At 38.9% G+C, this 23,853-nt stretch overlaps 1 protein-coding gene across 1 annotated transcript in view; it reads right to left on the minus strand.

Moving 5' to 3' along the window:
- TMEFF1 (transmembrane protein with EGF like and two follistatin like domains 1) overlaps nucleotides 1-23,853 on the minus strand; it is a 117,734-nt gene that overhangs the window by 24,926 nt on the left and 68,955 nt on the right. The window contains exons 2-5 of the mRNA XM_050318284.1: nucleotides 23,328-23,437; nucleotides 18,945-19,074; nucleotides 12,990-13,016; nucleotides 2,158-2,254 (exon numbers count right to left, since the gene is read on the minus strand). Coding sequence (XP_050174241.1) covers nucleotides 2,158-2,254; nucleotides 12,990-13,016; nucleotides 18,945-19,074; nucleotides 23,328-23,437 — 364 coding nt within the window. The remainder of the gene's footprint in view (nucleotides 1-2,157; nucleotides 2,255-12,989; nucleotides 13,017-18,944; nucleotides 19,075-23,327; nucleotides 23,438-23,853) is intronic.

The following is a 23,853-nucleotide window of genomic DNA, read 5'->3' on the forward strand; positions in this document are numbered from 1 at the left end:
ATTAAATAATAATTCAGACCAGCAATGTTTATACAAGTCTAAAGAAAAACACTTGTGTTGCAAATAATTTTATATATCATGCTATAATTTTAGGATGTTAAAAACCACATTGAAACAAAGCAGGAAAGGGAGTAAAAATTAGATGTAAAAAGCATTTTTAAGGAGTGCTCTACTAAAGTTTCCCAAACAGAAGATTTCAATTCCATCTTGCTTCTGCCAGGTAAGTAATTATTTTGATTTTAGGAAAAAAAAAAAAAAGCCAACTTCTAAGTTCTACTTCAGCAAGTTTGTGACTTGCTATGTGACTTGTGAAAATCAACATTGTGAAGTTAATCTGTGTTAACAGACTCTGATTTAATCTATATCTAAACAATGAATATCACCAAAGCCCGTTTTAATGGTCAAAGATACTGGGGAAAAAATTCAATTATATACGTGTGAAAACTGAAAAAAAAAAAAAAGGAAAAAAATATCCAATAAATTGTGAATAACCTTCATGGGAATATTTCCTAACTTTTGAGTATTTTCTACATAACAGTTTTTGTTTCCACGTATTTCTTTAATGAGGACTCAGTAAAGAAATCTTAGAGACAAAAAGATCACTCTCCTCCTGTTGTCAAGGAGCAGGAGCGTGGTCTCATTTTATATGAGTAGGATGTAGGGAATAAATCTTCCATTCTACTCAACTTTTTTCTAACTCTCTTATAGATACTATATAGCTGCACGAATGTCAGGTCCACAAGCACAAAAAGACTAGGAAAGCTTTTACTGAAGTTAAATGTTTCAGGATTTATTTTCCAAAGCCAAAAGCACATCTCAGTGCATATAACAAACAAATCTATACCTATCTTGCTAGTCATAAATGAAACAGAACAAGGCAATACAGCAGAAAATTATTAGTATTATAACAACTACAGCTCATTTTTCTCTCCTGGAAAGGGCAAACCTGCTTCCATACTGTGGCATTTTATGAAATGTGAAGTATTGTGCTAGTATTCAGGCGTACTATTATCATTTTGGTTTCCCTTGTATGTTATAATTTAATCTTGAATACATGTCTTGAATATTAGTGCTAAGCTGCTTTACTGCCTGAGATGTCTTCATGCTGATATCCCATAATAAAATCTTGGGCAATTAAGACATATTTCAACATTAAATGGATTCTGGCTGGAAGACAAGAGAAGGGAGAGTAGTGTTTCCTCCGATTAGTGATGTTCAAGCACATTATTCTGAGATGCTGTTCCCTCTCTGTGCACAAAAATGTACCATTTGCACGTCTCTCAAACATCTTCACGCACTGCAGCTGCAGCTGCAACCCCAGACCCCAGTTAAGCCTCTTCCATACTGGTGGCCACTGCCCGGACAACGGCTATGGGAAAACAAATTCCTGTCAGATGGAACTTCTTTTACCTCCCATAAAACCCTTAATGCCTCATGGGGCTGTCTAAAGAAGTCCTTTCCTTCATGACGTCTCTGCCCTTTCTGACAGCCACACAGAGTGTAAACAGTCAGGGTATACTCTAACCACCAACTGGGGAGATAGGGTGCATCTGCTTCTGCATTATGGATTGTCTTTAAAAGCTTCTTTTTTCTTGATAATTTGTCTTGAACTTTGACAAGTAATTAATATTTCTCAATGAGTTTCTCTTGGGTGCATCTAAGAGGTCATATGTGACAGTGAGTTCGGTTCAGGTCCCCAGTTCAGCTTAATGTTTAGATCCAAGCTTTGCACTGATGGAAATAACTTCCTGTAACACTTTATGAACAAGCAGAACACAAAGAAAAAAAAATCTCAGGGATGAATTATCAGTATTACTTTGCATTCCTGTTTGGGTCTTGGGTTGTTTTGTTGGCAGGATGAAATAAACCAAGGTCCTTTGTTTGAAAAACGTTAGATAAAGACTGTCCAGTATAACTCTTTGTTGTTTTCTTCCTTTACCTTGCAACTGCAGATGGTTTGTTCTTTAGACTCATATCAAACACATTGTTACTGGACAGCATCAAAGCTTCAATTAGTAAGAACAAACATAGTCAAATACACGTCAAGTACAAACAAGTCAAGATCATGCACTTTTAACATTTTTCTCCTTTTGTTTAGTGATATTGTTAAACATTACATACCCAATGTAATTGGGTAAAAATGAAAACATTACATACCCAACATTTTCTGCATCTTCATCACACTCAGCCCTATATTTGCAAACTCCACATTTTGAGTGTTTTCTCTGAACTTCTGTCCCAGATCCTTCATACTCTGAAAAAAAGTACAGTGTTGTTAACCGAAAGCATGATTTTCAAATTAATGTCTGATTTTGCTTACCTAAATCCATTTGCCTTCAAGAATACCATCAACATGAAACTATTGTACGTTGAATCTATTAACCTTAATAGTGCTTCTCTTTTCAAAATCAGTCAATTGGAGGTTGGTAGAATCGTACCAGTGATGGAAAAACATCCCTGAAAACACTAATGCTTCATTGATTGGCTCTCCCTTTATTCTTATTTCAGTCATTTTTATTTATCCCCGCTCCACCAGACACATAACTGGCATTGACATATGTCCCAGTCACATTTACTCTTAATTGCCACTGATAATGTACAAACCCTGTCCTTTTTGATGTCCTTGAATATTGGGTACTGGGGATTTAAACAGTATTTTTTCTGGCAGTCTTTAATTATAGATATCCTTTTGCAAGGTTACCGCTTGCATTTTTCCCCTTTTTGGTTCCCAACTATGAGATTAGACAATGCTCATATGTTATATATGCTGTGGTGTATTTTCTAGATTACTCCTTTTAGTTCTACAGGAATAAAAGAAAAAAAAAGTCATCTTAATAAGAAACTAGAAAACAGGTTATGTATCCTAAAAAGTAAAATCAGTATCTTAAATATTCTGACTTTAAAAATATTTACACCAATCTTACTGTTGACACAGACATCAAAACTCTTCACCAAGTAAAAGAGAAATAAATTACACTCTTAACTATTTCACTAGCATTAGCCACTTCTATTTTTGATTTTTAACAAAGTGATAAAGGAGAGATAGATATCTGAAACAAAAGAAAAGAACCACAGAAATCTTCAGAGGGAGTCAAGAACCACTGAAAGTATCACAGTACCGTGGTGGTGCATGGTTCACTACACAAGGCTGTTGGATGGACAGAGATCAAAGTGATTCCTTGTCTTACAGCAGCTTTATGTGCTGTAGCAACAGTAAATCAAACACCACCAATGAAACAGCTGCATTTACATTCTTTAAATGTAAACAGGAAAAACATAACAGTCCTTCCTAATTTTCCTGGATTTTAGCTGAAAGGAATCTCTCCTACCTCTGGGACTGGTTTTCCATGAAAAACAGAGCATCTGAGACTCTCAAATTGACTTCTGTCTCAAGTATGATGTGCATTTTCCAGAGATTAATACATATCAAACTTTATTACAAATTTGCCACTGTAGAAATTCTATCACCACTCTTACATAGTTACAGTGGAGGTCATTTGCCTTTATCTTTACAATTGTGTATCTCATTTAATTTCTTCTTCTTTCTAGATACCACATTCCTATGCCTGTATCTGGCATTTTAAAGTGCCCTTTAGTGCCAGATTTCACTTTTCCATACCAGTAAATGATCTATGGTTTGAATAAGTTAAACAAATGGCACTGCTCATGGCTTTCATTTGTGGTATTTCCACTTTTGCTGTTCTAATGACCCTTGATGCCCTTTGCCAGCATGCTGACACCTTCTGGAGTTACAGGTACAAGAGTTGGACATATTGCTCCAGAAGAGTTGTCATCAAAGCCAAATACCATCTATGACATTATTCTGTTTAAACATCCAACAATCATATCACTTTTTGACCATTTTTCTGCACTGACCATCACTGTTCACATTTACTTCAGCATCCACCTTATTCCTCAGTGAGTCCTTTTCAGGGTCAACAGTATGTAGGAGAGAGGCCAACATCAAGGAAAAATCACCTAGACCCTGGACTCTCTACAGATAACTCTGTCCTCAGACATTAAAATCCTTCCTACTTACACATCCTGTTATCTCAGTGACCTGTTCTCTCTCATCCACACCAAATCAGTACTGACTCATTTTCTCCCAGCTCACTAGTGGAAGGGGTCACAAGGCCAAGAACAGTCTCTAGAAACACACTCATTTTCTAATGATTTCTTAACACTTAACTATCTATGGATTTGCAAGATTTTTGCACGTTAGATGCACTCTGCATGGATGTTGTGCTCACCAGTTACTTATATTTGTAAGTAAGTAAGAGAGATTAGAGATTGTACTTGACTGAGAAAGGTTGTGGTTTTGAGGTGGTACACTTAAATAAAACGTTCTGGTGTACAAATGCCTTTCTTGTAAAAATAAATTTTAGAAAAGGTAGTTTTCTCCAAAAAGGTTTTCCATGAACTCACGGCAACTGGCATTAAATAATTTCCCCTCCCTTAATTTTGTACCCAGTTGATTTTTCCACCTTCTGTTTCACTACTGTGCTTCTGATAGGTGCCAGAATGAGAGGCTAATGCCCTCAAATCATCACATTTATCTTTTCTGAAAATATTTGTATATTGTTTATTATATTGAAGAAAGGGAGACAAAAAAGTCATTAATAGTCCAGAGAATTCTTTACTACTGATTTTTAAAGCTTTCAGGTGCAAACCAGATAGACCTGCTGGTTACAAACCATGTCTTCAACACTTGGTGCTTCTGCAGTACTGATAGCATGGAAAATATTTCATCATATCCTATTTGACTTGACTACAAATGAAACCAGAATGTTTTACTCAGCACTTCCACTGCACTATTAGCATTTCAATTCTGTAATGGAGCAAAAGAAGTAGCACATACACACACATACACCCTTCCTCTTGAGCTTTAGTTGCTCTCTCTCTGAATGCTTCAAAAATATTTTTATTTTCAGAAACAGTAGCGTAGCCCACAACTACTTATTCAATGTTTCTATTTACTATTCGGTGTAAAATTCTCTCTCTTCTTTTCCCCCCTCCCTAAAATTGCTTTCTCCACCTTTTAAAATTAGGTTTATTTTTAAAGGTGTGGCCTTTTTCTTTTTTTCTTTGATCAGAACTTGCTGGACCTCTTGTGTAGAATTATTTATCTCTACAGTAATTTGTTTTCATATAATAAATATGTGCAAGTCAAGAACACCTGCACCTCAGGTACTAATAACTTACACCCGCCAGGATTAGGTGTAATACAAATAAATGCGTAATGATGTCACATTTCCAACTTAGGTGTAGTCACCTACAATTTTCAGAAGTATTTTTCATGACTAGCTGCATTATGTTTCAGCAGTAGCAGCTTTAGACACTGCATATATTATAGATTGGAGTTCTGTTGTGGTTTAGGAATGGCACTCCCCAATCAAGACTCTCCAAACCATGCGTCACTCTCTTGCTCCCTCACTTTCCTTTCCCCTTCCACCCTGTGGTGGGATGTGGAAGAGAATTAAAGGCACAAAAGGTAAAGCTCATGGGTTGAGGTAAGAACAATTTACTGGAAACAGCAATGAGATAAGAAATTGAACAGCAATAACAAAAGTGTGCAAAAGAGAGAGTGGTTCACATGCCAGAATGCTCACCAAAGAGCCCGTGACCTGACTGCAGCCACGCTGCCTTGACTGGAAAAGAACCCTTCCATGTGGAAGGGTTAAAATAAGTTAGCCCATTAACATTTGAGAGGATGTTTCTCTGGTGTAAATGTGTTCAAATAGGCAATGTATCCCTTGACAGATTGCCCCTCCCTTATCCTTTCTCCCTCACATTTGATTGTTCCTACATAGGTTGCAGTCATTAATTTTAATATTCCAATGAATCAGATCTTCCCAGCAGATTTCGGTAACAACAATTAGGTCAAAATATGCTCCCAAATGAGCAATTTGAACCTCCCCTTGTTTATTATGCAAGCTTCTAATATTGATGAATAGATGATTACAGAATTTCTTCTCCTTGGTTTTGCTGGTATCTTAATACTGTTCTTTGACATCCTAATTTCATGTTGAGTGAAAGCTCATTTTCCCTCTTTTCAGCTTCCTTACATGTTTCAGGGCAGCGCCTCATTAATGCTCTGTCCTTCAAAAGAAATGAGGCACAAGGATAGGATCAGTGACTCCCAGTTGTCTCTGTGAGCTGCTGTTCTCCCTAACACTTCTCAAGTCATTATTCCTCTGCAGAAGATGGCCAGCTATATCTCAGGAGCTGCAGGGTAGGAGCCTGCAAATGGACAGCAGCTCTAGAGGAATTGGACAGCAGTAAATTGCTTCCCTCAGCAACTCATTTGTGTGTTCCTACAATGGTAATATGGCTCAGTTTCTGCTGAGGGCTATCAATCAGACTTGAAGCAAAAGCATCCGTCTGTGTCAAGGTGATGTTTGGTCTGCCCTAAGGCATGGCTTGGAAAGGGAGCTGTGCTGTATATCTGTATTTATCACTGTTCACAGTGAAGTGGGGGGAGCTTGTGGAGAGGTGCAACTCCTCAGTAGCCATGTGCAGATAGAATAAAGATTCTTTTGTCGGGAAAAGCCCCTCTGAAAATCAATTCCTATCTGGTTTGGGAGTACAGTGGTTTTTGCTGCATCTCATGGGAGCAACTAATCTCAAAAATGTTTTTGAAAAATGGGAAGGGTCATAGAAAATCTTCTTCTGCAACCCAAAGTATAGAAGAATTCCTGTCTCATGATCAGAGTGTGATTCCTTCAGTACAGCCAGCACTGGAAATTCCTCTCAAAATACCACAGTCCACAGAATCACACACTAAGGGCTGCAATTCACTCAACAGGTCAGTGACTTATCGTACCTTCCATTAATTTTTAGGGTAACTTTAATGAAATACTTAGTAAAAATGCAGATTGTTCCCGTAATTTGAAACAAAGCTGTCTGTAGGTATATATTTAAAGCAAGTCCAACAACTACTCTGAGCTATCCCAAGTTTGTAGCAAGTGATGTCTTGAATTTTCTTGACCATGATGCTGGATCATACACAGAGGCTTTATTTGCAGTGTGGAAGGTCCTGCTCTCTTATCCTGTGCAATGCAGACCACACACTGCAGCTGTAAGTGTGCTCCAGTAAAGGCACCAGCCTTTGGAATTTGATTGTGCAAGAAAGGTCATTACAACTTTAACACAAGGATGTCAGGTCTATTTATGACTGAGGTGCCTGAGAAGGAGGGGAATTTGAAGTTTGATTCTCTAATCACAACCCAGTCAAGGTGATATGCTCGCCCAGTGGTTATGATAATGACGGCATGTGCACTTACAAGCAAAGGATGCGAGGATGTAGGGCTGTAGGACTCCCTACCAGCACTACCCCTGTTATATCTGTCAGGTGTGTAAAATACCTAACACATGGTTGCTTCTGTGCATATGACACTGTGGATAATGGCGGGAAAAGCTGGCATACTGCGAGACTGGATCAGCTTTCACACTGCTGAAACCTCCAGTTGGAGAACTCTAATAAACATTCACTCCTGTGCCCTCCTTCAAATCCAATTAACTCCTTTTTCTCCAAAGGAAGACACAACGGCTTCAGAGTAAGCACCAGAGAAATTATGCATGAGTAGATGATGGTGGAAAAGAGAAAGGACAAGAAAGTCATCAGAAGCCAATGCAGGTGTCCCACAATTTCATGAACACACTGAATGCCCTTCTGTAGGTCCTATGCAGGCTGGATGAAATGAACCTGCTCTCATTTGCTACCTGTCATCCTGCACAAGAGGCAAGAGGAATCTGTCTTTATGTGCCCCTGGCTCTGGCATCCTTCCAAGCGAGCTCTAGTTTCCCTTGAAAAACCTGCTTAGAATAAGTTTCCATCAACAGAATGCCAAAACATTTAAGCCCTTTGCCTCTGCTTTTATGAACCTTTGTTGAAAACATAGTAATTTTTGCAAGTTTCATTTCAGTGTTAATCTTATCTATGTCGAGAAGAATCTTGACAGAAATAAAGAGGGCTATTTGAAGCTAAAGTGATACTCAATGACAAGTTATGTGATGGAATCTGCACTTAAACCTTTTTTAAGTCTCACACCATTATAGAAAAAAGGCATAATGTTACCTCCTATCCAGGGTGTTAATCACCATTGAGTTTCTGCAGTCATATTAAAATACATTCAAAGAAATCAGTAGCACTATTACAAATTAGAATAAAAAATAATCAAGGTTCTAAACTGTGTGTGTTTATTCCACTCTGACTGTGTGACAATTACTGGATAAGTGTTGTCCCCAGTGAGGGAAGGAACAGATGGCAGCCTGGTAAAAAGCACATACTGTATATCAATTTATTAATTACTAAATGCAATCTGCTAGACGTTCATCACAAGATACTTCAGCTATTAAATTTCAGAGGGATTAGAAATTCAAAACAAATTATTTTAATAATAATTAACTTAGCTATATGTATTGCAAGCATGTTACTTTCTTAGCTTAAAAGCCTGAAATGATTGGGTGCCATCTGTCTAACTACCATTACATCTTTTTTAATATCAAAAGTGCATTTTCCTCAGGTACACAGATAAACACTGAACAAAAAGAATTAAAAATTAATGCTATGGGCACAGAAGAACACTTAGAAATCTCACCCTTGTTGGCTGATTACCAGAGCACACCCTGCCTCTTCTACGACAGGAATTTGTTTCTGAGAAGCTGGCTTGAAAAGTCATTGCCATTTGCTAGCTCTTTTAGGGTGCACATAACAAATGCTGATGTTTTTCAACACATCCTTGCAAAGGCCTAACTATATTGCAAAGTCAACATGACAGCTGCAAGCTAGCACTCTACCTTTTTATGTGCATGTGACAGCCAGAGGATAATTTTTTTGTGGAAGTACATTCAGCAGGTCAAATAGTGTTGCAATTTATAACTGTCAGAGATGAGCACAAATCTGAGCCTGAACCTTTTCCTTCACCAGTTTTGCCTCAAATTCTAACAAAACAGTGTTTAAACAAAGTGGTTTAGTACTTTTATGATTGTATTCTTCAGAACATGGGAATTACAGAATGATTCATAAGAGAATACAGCCCACATCTTAAATGCAAATTTAAAGCATCCCACTATCTTCAGCTGTGACCCCAGCTAAGCAAGTCTTTCCGCTCTGAGTCCCCACTCTCTGCCATTGCTTTCTGTAGGGGTGAAACCTAATGGTAGAATACTGAGGTTTTTTAAATTTCCCTAATCTTTGAATTAACAATTATATTCTCTTCTTCAAAGCAACTTCAGGATATCCACTGACACAAGTGACCAACTGCTTGGTTCATAACTGCAAGTTTTATTATGCTAACTGAAGGTTCAGACTTCTGAAATTAGCAAAACGAGTAATTTTATTACAACCCTTTATTAATATTGTGCTATCAGAGCACAGAAAATGGAAATAGCTTATTCAGAATGTCAGAGGGCAACTAGACAATTGTGTCACCCTTAAAAAATTTATTACTTTACCTCATTCAGGCGTACTGAAAAAGTTCTCTCACTCTTAACTCTTTTCCTAAAATACAGTATCTTCGTAACTGTAAGCATGATTTGGGGACAACCTGAACCAGTAGTTCCATGGTCTTTAGTGCTTTTTTTTGTGGCACATGACAATTTCTAAGGAAATATCTAAAACAGTCTTTGAGGAAGAGGATTTATGAAGGCTTTTTAATTGGTTCTAAATATCCTTTAAAAAAAAAATCAACAACATAAAAATGAATGCATTCACCATTATACAGTTTGGGAGTAGTAGGAAAAATCTACATGAAGTTTCAGAATCATTAATGAGCTTGTTCTGTGTTTGGATAATGAAAAAGAACAGTGTGAACCAGTAGCACAAATCTTAGCTGCACATCGGCAAACAGTTAATTTCAGCAGTGGAGACTGTCACAGGCAGAGCTATAGCAACCGAAGAGCAGAACTCAAACACTTTCTTCATGTATTTTCCTTCAAAGTTAAAAATATATCAGTAAACTACATCTGCACAGCCACTGCAATGCTTCCCGAACAAGCAGCCGTACTTATCCATTCCGTGTGTGAAAGCATCACTGGTGCATACACAATCACACTAACAGCATGTATAAGAAACACAGCAAACACTGATTCTGTGATTAACAGCGGGAAATGTAAATCCTAGGAAGAAAACACAAATCTCTAAGCTAGCACTTTTGCTCGCTTGCTGGCTCTCTCTCTCACTCCTTGCATATTTCCACTTCCATTGAAGCTTCCTTCTGCTTCCAAGCAGTAGCTGTACCTACCCTACAGGGCACAGAGGCTCCCGCCATGCAATTTGATTCCCATTTGTGCACCGTTATCTAAGAATATGATATTAAACATTCAGGCATGGCTGATTATTTTGTCTTAGCATATCCTGACTTCCTCCAAAAGAAAATGGGGAAGGCTGGGCCAGGAAGGAGTTGTACTGCAGGCAGTCCCACAGCTGGAAGGAGAGAGGCAGGATTGTGGAGTGCACCACTGACCACGTCTACCGTGCAGGACATCCTCTGCCTGGGATCCTATCCTTTCTTCTTATCTGCACTCCAAACAGTGCTTCTTCAATAGGTTTCATCACTCGCCTAGAAGCTTGGTGAATTCTAAATTCCCTTAACTTGTAATAGGTCTTTTAGGTTTTTAATGTTTCCTTGTAACACTTTTACACAGTTACTTGAGTTATGGAACAAAACCAATTCCAGATACAAAAATATTTTGAGTACAAAATTATCCTTGAATTTTCGGCCAGAGTAGAGTTCAATAACCAAACCAGCAGTGGATTCCATCCTTTGAAGAATTGCTTTCAGACACAGAAAATGCTGAAAACTAACTAACTGTTCTGCAGAAGTATTACCCAACACCCAGTTTAGTGAGAAAGGTGCATAGGGACAGGAATAATTCAGTGTGTCACAAATAGCCTAGATATATTAAAAAAAAAAAAAAAAAAAGTGCCGAGTAGGATTTTCAATTTCTCATTTTTTTATACTATTTCTTTAAATCTAAAATTAAGAACTAAACCCACCTGTTTTAATAATGAACAGAAGCAGGAACATTTCAGTTGACCCAAAGGCACTCAGAAGAAACCCAAATAAATGAAGGGCTAATGTCACAAAACTGCTGGAGGATATAGTGGGTACGTGGTTCCTTCTTTATTCAATACCCAGGCAGTGCAGATACTCACCTGGGGCCAAGGGAACCAGATTCAATTCTTTCTGCCTGAAGTGAACTGAATCTACATATTCCACCTCCCAAGAAAATGCACCAACCACTTCTGCAAGGTATTGAGGGACCACCAAATCTCCTAAGCCTACACCATTCTATTTTGCATAAATAATTCAAATTCACTGGCATGCCGAGTGCCAGCTAACAAAGCCTTTCCACTGCATGCATCCTTCCTCCCCATCTCTTTGTCCCAGGCTCAATGAATATTTTAAGTGAGAACAAAAAGAAGAGCAATGACAAAGAGACCCATTTGGGTCTCTCTTGAAAGGAGCTGGTGGACTTGGGTTCAGTCTCCTGCCCTAAATCAAGCAATGAGTATATTTGAACATGGACCTTTCACCTCTACAGGGAGCAGCTAACGAAACAGAGCATGTTCTAGCTTACTTTTCTCCAAACAGCTCATAAAATCACCTCAAGAATCCTGACATCTGTCAGTCGGCTGCCAATCCCTTCCAGACCAACACAGTAACATTTACAAGGGAGTTTAATGGGGCTTTTTGTATGCAGTTGGTAAATACTGAAAAAAAAAAAAAAGAATCTCAACAGCATTGAAACTTTTCTAAAACTGTTCTAAAAATAAAAGTGAAACATGGACTAAATTACTGTCATCTGTCTCCTACAAGAACTGTATAGCAGTACTGAGGCAAGAAATGCTCAGCTTGCAGGGAGTATCTGTAGTGGAATAACAGTCTGGGTAACAAAGATGGAAGAAGAAGCAATCAGAGCTGGGAAAACAGCAATCTCAGGAAGAAGAGCATCAGAAAAAAGTCACCTGTGAAGGTAAGAAGAGGTATTGTTTGAGCAGAAAATTGTTCCTTCAGACATTGCCCCAAAAGGAAACAAAGGTGAGAATGGCCATGTGCTAGCAGCAGCCCAAGAATTTACTGATAGCATCTTATTAAAGGGGAGGGAAATGCCTCCCCTGTCGCCTACAGAAGAAAAAAGGGAGCTAGCTTCTGATTTTTGAAAATTTAAGTGTTGTGTTCAGCTACACAGTGATGCCATTGATGGTTTTCCACAAAGGTACATTTTCATGTAGCTATACAAGATTTACAGTATTTCAAAACTCAGTCCCAACAGTATGAAATGCAAAATCTTCTTAGTACAAGCAAAGCCTAAAAGCAAAACAGTTTCTCTGTGTCTGTATACATCTATATCTCACATTTTCCATTCTATACATATTATTTCTAGCAGTATCAAAGATAGAATTAAGACAAAATTTTTATTATTATTTTTCTTAATCCTTGGAAAAAGATTAAGATGTGTTCAAAGATAGGAACACTTCTAGTAGTACCAGCTGTGCTGCATCCCCTCTTTGAATATACAGCTTTGAACAGAAACCCATAAAATATTTTATATAAGCAGATACCATAATGCAGTAATTATGTATCTTAGGCAACGCGTTTGACGAAGGATAAAACAATAACTAGATGTTTTAGACACTAAGGAAATAATGCAAGGGAAAGAAAAAGGGTGAGAAATTTGTTGTGAAAGGACTCTTTCAGGAGAGAAATACAGGTGAAATAGGGATCTATATAGTGCACTGTATTGCAGGTAAGAAATGAAAAGTTATATAGGTCAAATCCAAAAGAATGACATTGGTCAAATGCACACTACAACCTATTCCCATTCAAATACTGAGATGGTCCAATAAAACTGCAACATTAAAGCTTATTTTAAGTTGTCATAATTTTTTCTTAATTCATACACCAGCCACGTGTGTAAAACTGACACACATATAGTAAAAAAGGAAAGACCAAAAGCAAGTTTTAGTGGAGTTTGATACTCACCTCCTTCTCCTGACCCAGAGCCATTATCTGAAAAAGAAACAGAGGGGGACAAAAAAAGTAAATGAAAATATTGCTTCAGGAGCAGCTGTTTGTTCAGGAACTTGTCACTGTAAAACATTACACAGATGTTACATTTCATGAGCCAGCTGTAAAAACAAACATTCCACATGAAGTCTGGCATCCTTTAATACAGTTTGTCCATGCTCACTGTGCCCTAGTCTCTCTCTTCCCTGTGAAGGCAATTTTACTCAAGGAACAGCATCATTCAATACTGAAACTAAATTGCTTTCTTAGCCTTTTTTCAACTGAAGATTCAAATTTGTTAAACCCAAAAGACATGAAGACTACAAAGTCCGATTTTGGGAATGTTAATTTTTTTTTACCCTCTGGCCCCAGAAGTGGTATAGCAAGGAGTAATGCATAAATAACCTGACTGCAGAAGTAGCTCCAGGAGAAAACTAGTCCTCAAAGATGACTTAAGTCACCTAATGACAAAATAACTCCTCTCAGCTGAGTCAATCACTTTGTATAAAGAAGCTTTAACGGTACAGTTATTTCTGACATATTTCACTGACATTTGACTGACTGGATTAGCATCTGATGAGTGACAGTTTTTGACTTGATCTCATTTGCATCAGCAGTTAAAGTGTCAGCAGGACTTGAGCTTCCTCACCACCCCAGGCCAACTAACTCTACTTCAGAGCACTGTGGAGCTGGCTAGGGATTTTGTATGTGCATCCCACTGGGCAGCACTCTGCACAGTCTTCAGCTAGGACAGCAGTAGGGACAAGCCCTTAAACACATGTTCTGAGTCACAACACTCCCTCAGCCTTTCTTGCTCAAAGGAGGAGAGGAGAGGATGTGATGGCAACTACTGTCAGTGAATTGTACCCCACCCCCATTAGTTTAGCTTCTCTGGAAGATGAGGAGAGAAGCACAGCTTACACTCTGCTCATCACACACCTCTTTTCATGCCTGCTTTGGTGATGGAGAAGGCAGCTGTATTTATTTCCACAAATCTGAAAGAAGAGGGAGGCCAGACAGACAGAGGAGTGGGGGGAGTTCTTACTTCCACACATGAGCTTGTTGTTCACATCAGAGGAAAGACCAAACTCTCCGTTTGCTCAGTTCCCTCCTCCGCTTTTCTTTAAGGAGCTATATTTCTAAGAATAATTCCCTCTAGTGTGTGGATAAAAGTGTGAAATTCCACGTTACTGGGTCACTTCACACATTAAAAATAATCTCCTGTCACATGGGGTATCAGGAATAGAGATTTGTTTTTCTTTTGCCTAAATTTTCCATTCTGTCCTCCTATACCACTACTCTGTGTCTAAAAGACTGAGCTTATTACTTTACAGAAATTAACACAAAAACCAGAAGGGTTCTTCTTCCATCGATAGTGACCCACTTTACTGACAAAGCAGACAATCCCATATGAAATGCCATTGTTGAGTCACTGAGAAATATGCCTTACGATGTGTTATTGCTTCATTAAGAAATTTGAAGGAGTGGAATTTACTTATATGAGTTAAGTGTATAGGCTTATTTGCAGTGGTGAAATTGCAGCATAAGCTGTTTTGGGGGAGAGAAAACTGACATACAAACATGGGCAAGCTCAACATGTAATTCATGTGAAAAACAAAGGTTAAAATGTCCCGAAAAAGAAACCCAACTTGTTCCATGTTTTTATTTCCAGCTCTAACTGACTGCCTTCCCCTGTGTGTTCAGCCCTGAGGTGAGAAATACCACTCAGCCCCAGCATGAGGGGCTCTGATGTAGCCCCCGTGCTGTGTGGCAGGGCAGGTACCATCACACGGACAGTACGGGTCGTAACAAGAGATCAGTGTAAATTTTAGAGCTGAAGCTCAGACCACCCGTCTCTATGGATCATGAAGCCCACTTGGCAGGACATCATAGCAACAGGATAGATCCATTCCTGCTTCTCAGGGTTTTCAGATCACAAGAAACAAACAAGTAAACAAGAGAAGTACCATCCTCTAGAACACCATATCAATTTTCAACTTTTCCCTGGGAGCTGTGCTAGTATTCTCATCTCCAGGGTAACCATGCTGGTGTTCCTGCTTTTTATTGAGCCTTGGCTAGATTTTCCCAAGCAGTTGCTGGTTAAAAGAGTAGCACTTTTTTCAAGCTTACATGGACAAGCAACCCTGCTCTTTTCAGGCTCTTAATGAATTCAGGATTTCCAAAAGTGACCTCCATGCACCCAACATCTGTCAAGAAAGATGCTCAAGTAAGCGAAGGTGCTGAACACAAACAGCATTCCCCCAGCCACTGGTCACTAATTAGAGAAGTAGTGACTGACCTCTACCTTTACTTGATCCACCCTTTTCCAAGCAGACTATAAAGACTGAGATCAGCCCTGCCAAAAAGGACTTGCGAGTGCTGACCTAATTGTGGCTTTCCAGTACCTGAAGAGAGACTACAAGAAAACTGGAGAGGGTCTTTTTAAAAGGGCATGTAGTGAGAGAACAAGGGGGAATGGATTCAAACTAAAAAAGAAGGTTTAGATTAGATAGTAGGAAGAGAATCTTTACTGTGAGGGTGGTGAGGAACTGGAACAGATTGCCCAGAGAAGCTGTGGATGTCCCATGCCTGGACGTGCTCAAGGTCAGGCTGGCTGGAGCTCTGAGCAACCTGGTCTAGTGAAAGGTGTCCCTACCCATGGCAGAGGGATTGAAATTAGATGATCTTTAGGGCCCCTTTCAAATCAAACCAGATCCTATGATTCTATAATTCTATAAAAATATGCTTATACACAAATGTGCAGGCTTCTGTTGCAAGTTCTTTTTATCCATGAAGGAGTTTCTGGATAAAATACAAAGAAGCAGCTGGATCAGGCACAGTATCTGAATGCTGTAAGCACTAGGCAACAGTCAGAATCCCCTCTTTTTTTTTTCTCTCTCTCTGAACAGGAGCCATTTCTGTACTGTGGGTCTACTTTGTTGCAGAGGCATAAAAAAATACCCAAACCCAAAAGAGCCTGCAGCCTCTCTCATTCAGGAGGGAGGCTTTCAAGTCAAAGTAGCATGAAAATTGAATCCATTGAGGGCAACAGCTCCAAATTGCTTAGAACAAATAGGAGGGCAAACAGTCCACTGACAAATTTTAAGCAGACCCTTCCATGAGCCACTCCTAAGAGAATAATTTCTTCAGTCGAACAGAGATTCAGTGTTTGTTTCTAGTTCTGCAAATAGTTCCCCCCCCACCTTATTTTTTTTTAAACTTAGAGATCCCAACACAAAGCAATGGACTGTGTGTTCCAAATATATACAGTGCACTGAGAATCTATAAGTACAATCAAGTACTACATCATTGTGTGGTTACATTTTCATGTGCAAATCTGGCAGCAGTCAAAATCAATATTAGGATCTGTATATGCAGTCCTGACATTTCAGCCATACATTCACTTTTCTAAACCACCATTTTTAATGCCAAAACTTGCATTTTGTTTATTCCTAAAGCACCTATAATTGACTCTTTTTCAAAAGACTGCTTATTTTAGACTCTCAGAAACTCTGACAGTCCTCAGACAAAGGAAATAAATATATAACTATGCTGCTAAATCACCCATGTCCGTAAAAATTTAATCAAAATATTACCTGCCAAGAAATAGAATAATGATTTAGTGACTAAATCACTCAGTATAGTCTGTTCCAGTGCTGTAGCTTCAGAAGGTATCAATCCTTAGCAAATGGGAAGTATGAGATTCAGAGTCTGATGTACTTTAAATATTAAATAGTTGCTACAACACTAAGGGGGAATTTCATCCTATTGTCTTGGGTGCATCCCTCCAGGATGAAAACTTGCTTTGAAAAAAACAAAACTCTGACAGGAAACCACTAAGTCTATACTTGGCTCCCCATGATGTCCTAGAACAGAGCATTTTCATAGTAAATTCAAAGGCACACAGTGAAAACTAATGGGGATCTACAAAAGAGTTTTTAATTTGAGTATTTGATTCTCCATAGCACGTGTAACAGATCAGGAGCACAAATATATTGCCATCTTGGTGACCTACAATCCAACGCAGGGCATGGAGAGGTTCCAGATGATGGCTTTTATCATCCGGTATTCTCACATCACCCGAACCGCATCAGGCACTTGGGAAGCAGCAAGTACCATTCCAGTAGAACTCTACTGAAGCACTTAAAAATTGCACCAGTGCAAATGCAGTATCCAGCCTGAATCACACCCTCAGTTTCAGATACGTGTTTTCAGAACTTTTTGGACAGTTGTGTTTCAGCATTTTTCTTATCTGTTACACTAAGAGCTAGAAATTTGGCTGTGTTTCCAGAGTTTTATGTAGAACTTAGAGAAAAGAAGAGGAAAGTTAAAAAAAATTCCCATACTAACGTAGTAATTAGCTGCCAGCAACCTAAGGCTGAGAAGAATCAACTTTTCAATTTTTGAAATTTTTTTCTTAGTAGAGTAAAATGAATATAAAAACTAACACTTTTTGTTGTTCCCAAACATTACCCTAGAATTGTTTTTTAATGAGAGAAAGAAACTTTCATGCTGTGTGTCTGTATCTTGAAATACTTTGGACGTGAAATGAAAAACCACTACTTACTTAGACATCCTTAGTTCAAAGCTTCATACTTCTTGGACCTTGTTACAGGAATGTGTGAGTGCTCTAAAACTGTACTGCACTTTTTTTCCTATTTCTGCAGCATCTGGTGATAATTTACAGGTGGGAGATTGGGAAAGAAGGTAGATTCAGTCATCTGCCTGAGGAATGCTGGAATTACGCATCTGTGCTGGGCATAAAGCACAGGTTTCCTTCAGTATTAGGACCAACAACAGAGATTGTTTTGGGCCTTAGTAAACAAGAGCCAAACCTCAGTATAGGTCTGCCCGAAGGCATTAGAGCAGCTGCTGTGAAACACAGCCAATCTGCATTTAAATGAGGTAACTGTGGGACTGGCTGCAGCAAGGACTTGGCCTAGGTACACTGCCCATGCATTTACCTTAATTTCCAGCTAAGATGCTGGAGTTGTGAGTTCCAGGCTGACACCTCTAAATTGTCATTGATAATTAACCAACATAAAGCTAGCAAGGAGTGCACATCTGACCCATCGTCATGCTTTTGGCTGCTGTATAGACAGAACCTTGTTTAGGTTAATCCGAGTAAGCATTTTGTATCCGAAGATGAGGGATGTCCTAAAACTTAATTTTTTATGTGTGTTATTTATACACCCAAAGAATGCAGCTGTTGATGCTACTGAGTAATTTAATTTCACTGAGAGAAATCCAGCCATGTGTCTGATCTCACCAGCTTTGAATCTGTCCAAAGGTTCAGAAGACTTCTGGTGGCTGAAGTTTCTTTGCCCAGGAGCATGTTGTAATATTCCAGACAGTGAAAACCTGTCCTGTGTATTTTAAATGTGTGGAAAATCTATGCTTTAAGTGCGTAGAAGTACAAAAAAGGCCAGTCCATTAGAAATGTGAGGTAGCATGATTTTGTAAGTTATGCATATTTTCAATGACCCAAAGTCAAAGATGATGCCCTGGATACAGTCAGAGTGGCAGTTAGGATGATCAGTGTCGCTTGTTGGATGTCACACTAATTCTGTATATCCAAAAAAGTAAAAGTCCTGAAGAAATTGCTAATTTGGAGTCTGCTCCAAATTTGCTGAAAGCCTTTTGATGAATATCAAGACTTCTTTATAAACACCATAGAAGCATTCACAATCTATTTTCCCAGATAAAGTATTTCAGTTTTTAATGTTTATTTATTAACCTGTTAGCATATCAGAAGACATTATCAGATTTCTTCTCCATAAAAATAGTCCATTGCTAAAGAGGACATGGGGTTTCCACATTATTTTATTCTATGAAAAGCATAAAAATTATAATTGCTGGAATTAAGGGCAAAACTAAAGAGCTAACCATAAAACACCATTCATTAGTGACATAAAGTGATGTTTTACATACCAGAATAACAGGGTCCTCTTGATACCACTGTTATCTCTTTCTGATGCTTGCAAGCAGCTCTCCTGAGGAAGCATTCATTTTGGTAAGTGTCTCCATTTGATCCACAAACTGGAATATAGTTTGTGTGACACTGAAAAAGAAATTATAAAGTAACTCAGTCATACAAAAATTGTATGATTAATCTCAACTGTATATTAATATAAAGGAAGATAGGTGTGTTACTACCACTAACTTACAAGCTTTTCACTAAAGGAAGATTCGAAATATATTAGTTTTACAGTATCACTATATGTATTCCTCTCGGATCCCTGAAATAATAGTCCAACTCCGCATGGACTGAACGTAGGAATTCAGTAGGAAAGATTAAAAGAACAAAATAACTACAGTGGGATTTTGTAACAGCTACAGGGAATATGTCAAGCATCTACAGTTATTTGAAGGATAAACACTGAGGAAGGAGAAAACTTCTTCAAGATAACACAAGAAAGTATGACTAGGCACAGGGGGATGAAACTGAGCAGAGGAAAATTTAAGGAGAACAGTGCTTAAGGGAAGATTTGCTGACCTCTTTGGTCAGAACACTTTTACAAAGAAGGTGGAAAATAATCTTACAAAGGAGGTGGAAAACAATCACCATTCTCATTAAATTCATGAACATCGTGAGTCTTTTACTTGGTCAACAACTATAATAATGCTTTTGTATTACTATATTGAAAAATTTAAATCTAAAAGTTAGGAATGTTTTATACATTTAATAAAAAGAAAGGTAAAAAGGCAAAATTATCATTCCTAATTGCTTTTGCAAAAGTTGCCTGTATTTTGCCATTTTCTCTCATTCTAAGAAAGATGTCTTAGAAACGCCTTGTATGTATATTGTGCATTAAAATGCTGGGACCACCAATCTGCCTAACATCTGAGACTGCTGCATAGCCTCCTGCTGGAGACCCAAACCCTGCTCCACTGTGTGGAAAAGGACACATTGTTTGGGGGTGCAGTGGTAAGTGTGATGTCAGACACCCTTTGCATCTTCAAAACCCCAAAGCAAAAAGAACCCAATCAAAACCAAAAACCAAAAACAACTAATCAAATACACAGAGTATCCACAAAGTTTCTTAACCATATAAAGTTTATGATTAAACTGGTAGAGTTCAACCAGTGAGAGTGCATGCAGAAATAGCAACATTTGTTAAGCTAAACTGCCCCGAAAGGGCAAGAGTTTCTCCTCCAAATTCCACATGAGTCTCCCCCACAATAGTTCCTTTGTGCTTTGACATACACAAAGGTGAAGTATTCAATTTTTAAAACATAATTTTTAAGGGTATTACCCTCCAATCCTTTGTCATCCTGCCACAGATGGCCAACTGAGAACGAACTAAGCAGGTACAGACAGAAATAAATCATGCTGCAAGCTCCGAAAATTACAGTTTTGTAATACTTTCCCACAGTGAGTAGCTCTCAGACATCCAACCACAGAGCTCAGTCCTGTCACATCTCATACTGAACAGTCATTTCGAGGGAATAATTAACAGGTGACTCCCAAGGGAGACAATACTTTCCAATAGATAATTCTCTGTTCAATCTTAAAGTACCTGTGTGATACTTTGAAGTTAAGGGTTTCTGTCCTGAGGCTAGAAAATGAAAGACAAAGTGATTCCTTTTTTACAATTTGGAAAACCTTTAGCAATTTGGTACAGTACGGCCAAGAGTTCTCATGCAAATGTCCTTTATAGAGTAGAGTTGTTTACTTGTGAGAAAATCCTCTAATACCTCAAATGATCAAAAGGGAGAGCATCTTTTCAAGGACAGGATATGTTTTTTACAGTGGGCCATGGGAAAATCCATCCAGGCTCCATCCAATGCTGTGAGATTGATGAGGTCACAGCATCTGCATGGGTTGTAAAGTTTCCTCACTATTTGTATTCCTTTTCCTATCTTATCAAAGCAGTGATCTTATTAAACTGTTTGTTGTCAAGTCTTTCTTACTGAGATTGAAAAAGAGTTCCATGATGTCTCTCTCACCTCACTTCACCTCACCCCACCCCAACTCACCTCCCCCACCAGTTCATAACACAGCCACTAGGAGTTGATCAGATTTTCTTTCAGGTTTTGTAAAACTCATCCAAAATACAGCAAAAGACCTTTCCAGAAGTTGATGAACATGTGATAACTCCCCTTTATTTACAGTGGGGAGAGATAACAGCATTTTGCTTTATAGCTTGGTAAAAATGAGAAATCCTACAATATTTTCAGAGGGGTTGCAAAACCCCTATGCATTTTCCTCAATCTGAGGGAAGTTTGTTCCATCCTTGGCCCTAGTTCAGGGAAGGTTGTGCATAGCTGTGCCCTCTGCTCCCCAAAATGTGCCTCTGTTGGGCAGCCAGGGCTGTAGCTTCACAACCGGTGGCATTTCCCCTCCATCAGGAACACTCTCACCTAATCAGAATCTGGACTCCCAACCAACTTAATTATACAATTGCATTTTTCTAAAAACTGCAGTTTTAAGAGCATAAGTAATGCCTTGCTGGATCAGACCAGTGGCAGATTTATCCACAGGCAGTGGATGTGATATTCCAGCCGTGAGGAATAGGAAACACACTTCAGGAAGAACAGGCTGATATTCCCACCTCTTTCTTTCCGTGCCTCTTCAGCTGAACCACTGTACACAAATATGTCTGTTTCCTTTTAAAAACCTTGCAAGGTCAGAAAAAAATCAGCTAGCTCTCAGATAGTCTTGCATGTGGAGAAGCTAACAGTTTTGGGTAGATGTTTGCTGCCTGGGATATTTTGATGCTGCTAGTTGCAGACAAATAATTAAGGTTGAGAGTTACAGGAAGAATTCAACCTGCTGTGTCTGAATAATAGAATACCTTCTCCTCATTCTTAGACTTCTTTCCTTAGAGTATGGGATAATTTTTTCAAGAAGTACAGGTAAACTTGCAAGTAGCTTAAAAACAATACTGGTTTTTAAAATGGGCTTTTCAAGACATAGTATCAGCTTATCACATGGGCTAGTTCTTTTTTTCAGTCTTCATGACCTGGATATTAAGAAGTCACAAGATTTACTGCCTACAGAAAATAAATTAAACCTTTGTTTGCCCTAGGGTTGCATTTCTTTTCCTTTTTTTCCCTCCTAATCACTACTGAGCTTTGATTTTAGTATTTTTTGTAAACAAAAGTTAGACAGAGTGAAGGCTGATGAGAAAACCTATTCTCCTAAGAATTTTTTCTTTCTTTAAAAGACAGTTAGATCCCATTGTTCTTATGGAACAATGCCCCCAGCATAGGTGAACAGCACCACATCAAAAACCAGCTCTGAAACACTGGAACTCCAAAACAGCATAAGATCACATACACGTTGTTGCAATTCTGGTTCTCCTTGATTTATTATTTATTGGAAACAGAACACACAATTATTTTTAAAACACTGAAAGACAGTCCACGCCAGGGTTGGCTGATAACAGTGCCAGCTCTTCCAGGTTGACTGTAAGTCTCATACATAATATTTGATACATTTGTCCTGGTTATAAACTGTAAACAGAAAGAACTGCTGTGTTGTTTTTTCCCTAAAAAAAAAGTTGGGTATGGGAAGGAAGGAAGGACTGCCATGATACTTATAAAAACTGTAAACTAAAGGCTAAAAAAATGACAAATCAAACAGAAATTTTATTTATTAATTTTTAAAAGTTCAGAAGACATTTTTATTAAATTTCAATTCTTTTGTTTTCCCTGAGTGCGCCTAACTCACTGTTCTAATTCATAACTTTTATGATCACTGGTGATCCTGTTATTATTTGATTTTCTAAATGCCTTAAGATCTTCCAGGGTCTAATGTGCCACATTTAGCCACCAGCATAAATGGAAGAATTCTCCAAATACTGGGTATTAGAGAAGCAATTCATAATAAGTATGGCATTTAACTTATAAAGCTTCATCTGATGTGTGTGACAACTCATGGCTGCCCTGTTCCAAGTCACCTCCCTTACCACCTTGGGTCTTGGGGCACGTTGAGTCAGGGTGGGGAGGCAGAGAGCGGGTGACAGCTGGCACTCCCACCTTTGCTTGTGCTGGTCGTGGGGCCATGGGTGCCTGGCAGATGATGGCCCCCTGTTCTTTCCCACCTTGGTTTCTGCCACTGGCTGACTCACCAAAGCTGTGCAGGGAACAACCATGGAGGAAGCTACACTCTCCACTTGCTCCCTGAGCACACCCTGGTGAAATTCAGTCACACGCCATCCCAATCAGTGCTGCTGAAAAAGGAGCTTACAGTTAGACTCCATAACCCTGTTGCTGAGGGAAATGTTTAAAGCAGTGATTCTACAGACACTTCAGTACACCTCAAAGATTTGTCAGAAACGGCAAAACAAAAAGGTGAGCGGCCCTTACCTGGAACTGACATGCACATTTCACACCATCGCCCTCTTCCTTGCACACTCCTCCATATTTACATGATGATTCATCACACACTCTTACGTCGGACTCCCTTACATTTAACTCTGCAAAAAAATTAGAAAAAGGAGACAGAAAAAAAATTTTAAGATGAGGGATTTTGAGGACTGCCTTGTCCTTAAATCTTCTGAGCCCCTGCTGCCTTACCCCCAATAGAAATTAAAGGAAAAAAGCCAGAGCTGTTCCCTGGGCTGCCCTGTATCAGCTCCGTGCTGTCCCAGGGCTCCTCCCCAGGGACAGGAACTGCTTCCCAGTGGCAGTTTGCCTCCTTGGCACAGTGGCTGTGGTTAAATACTGTTTACCAATAAAACAGATAAAGAGCAAGCATGTGGTTATACTGCCCAAATTCCTTTCCGTGTCTCCTGTGACAGGGATGCCCCAGTAAAAAACCCTACTCCACAGAAGTTGAGTCTAGCTGGAGTCAAGACCTTCACACAAGTTATAGCCCGTTTCTCACCCACTA

The sequence above is a fragment of the Myiozetetes cayanensis genome, unplaced genomic scaffold (genome assembly GCF_022539395.1).
Source record: "Myiozetetes cayanensis isolate MyiCay16 unplaced genomic scaffold, myiCay2020 scf1, whole genome shotgun sequence".
Lineage (NCBI taxonomy): Eukaryota > Metazoa > Chordata > Aves > Passeriformes > Tyrannidae > Myiozetetes > Myiozetetes cayanensis.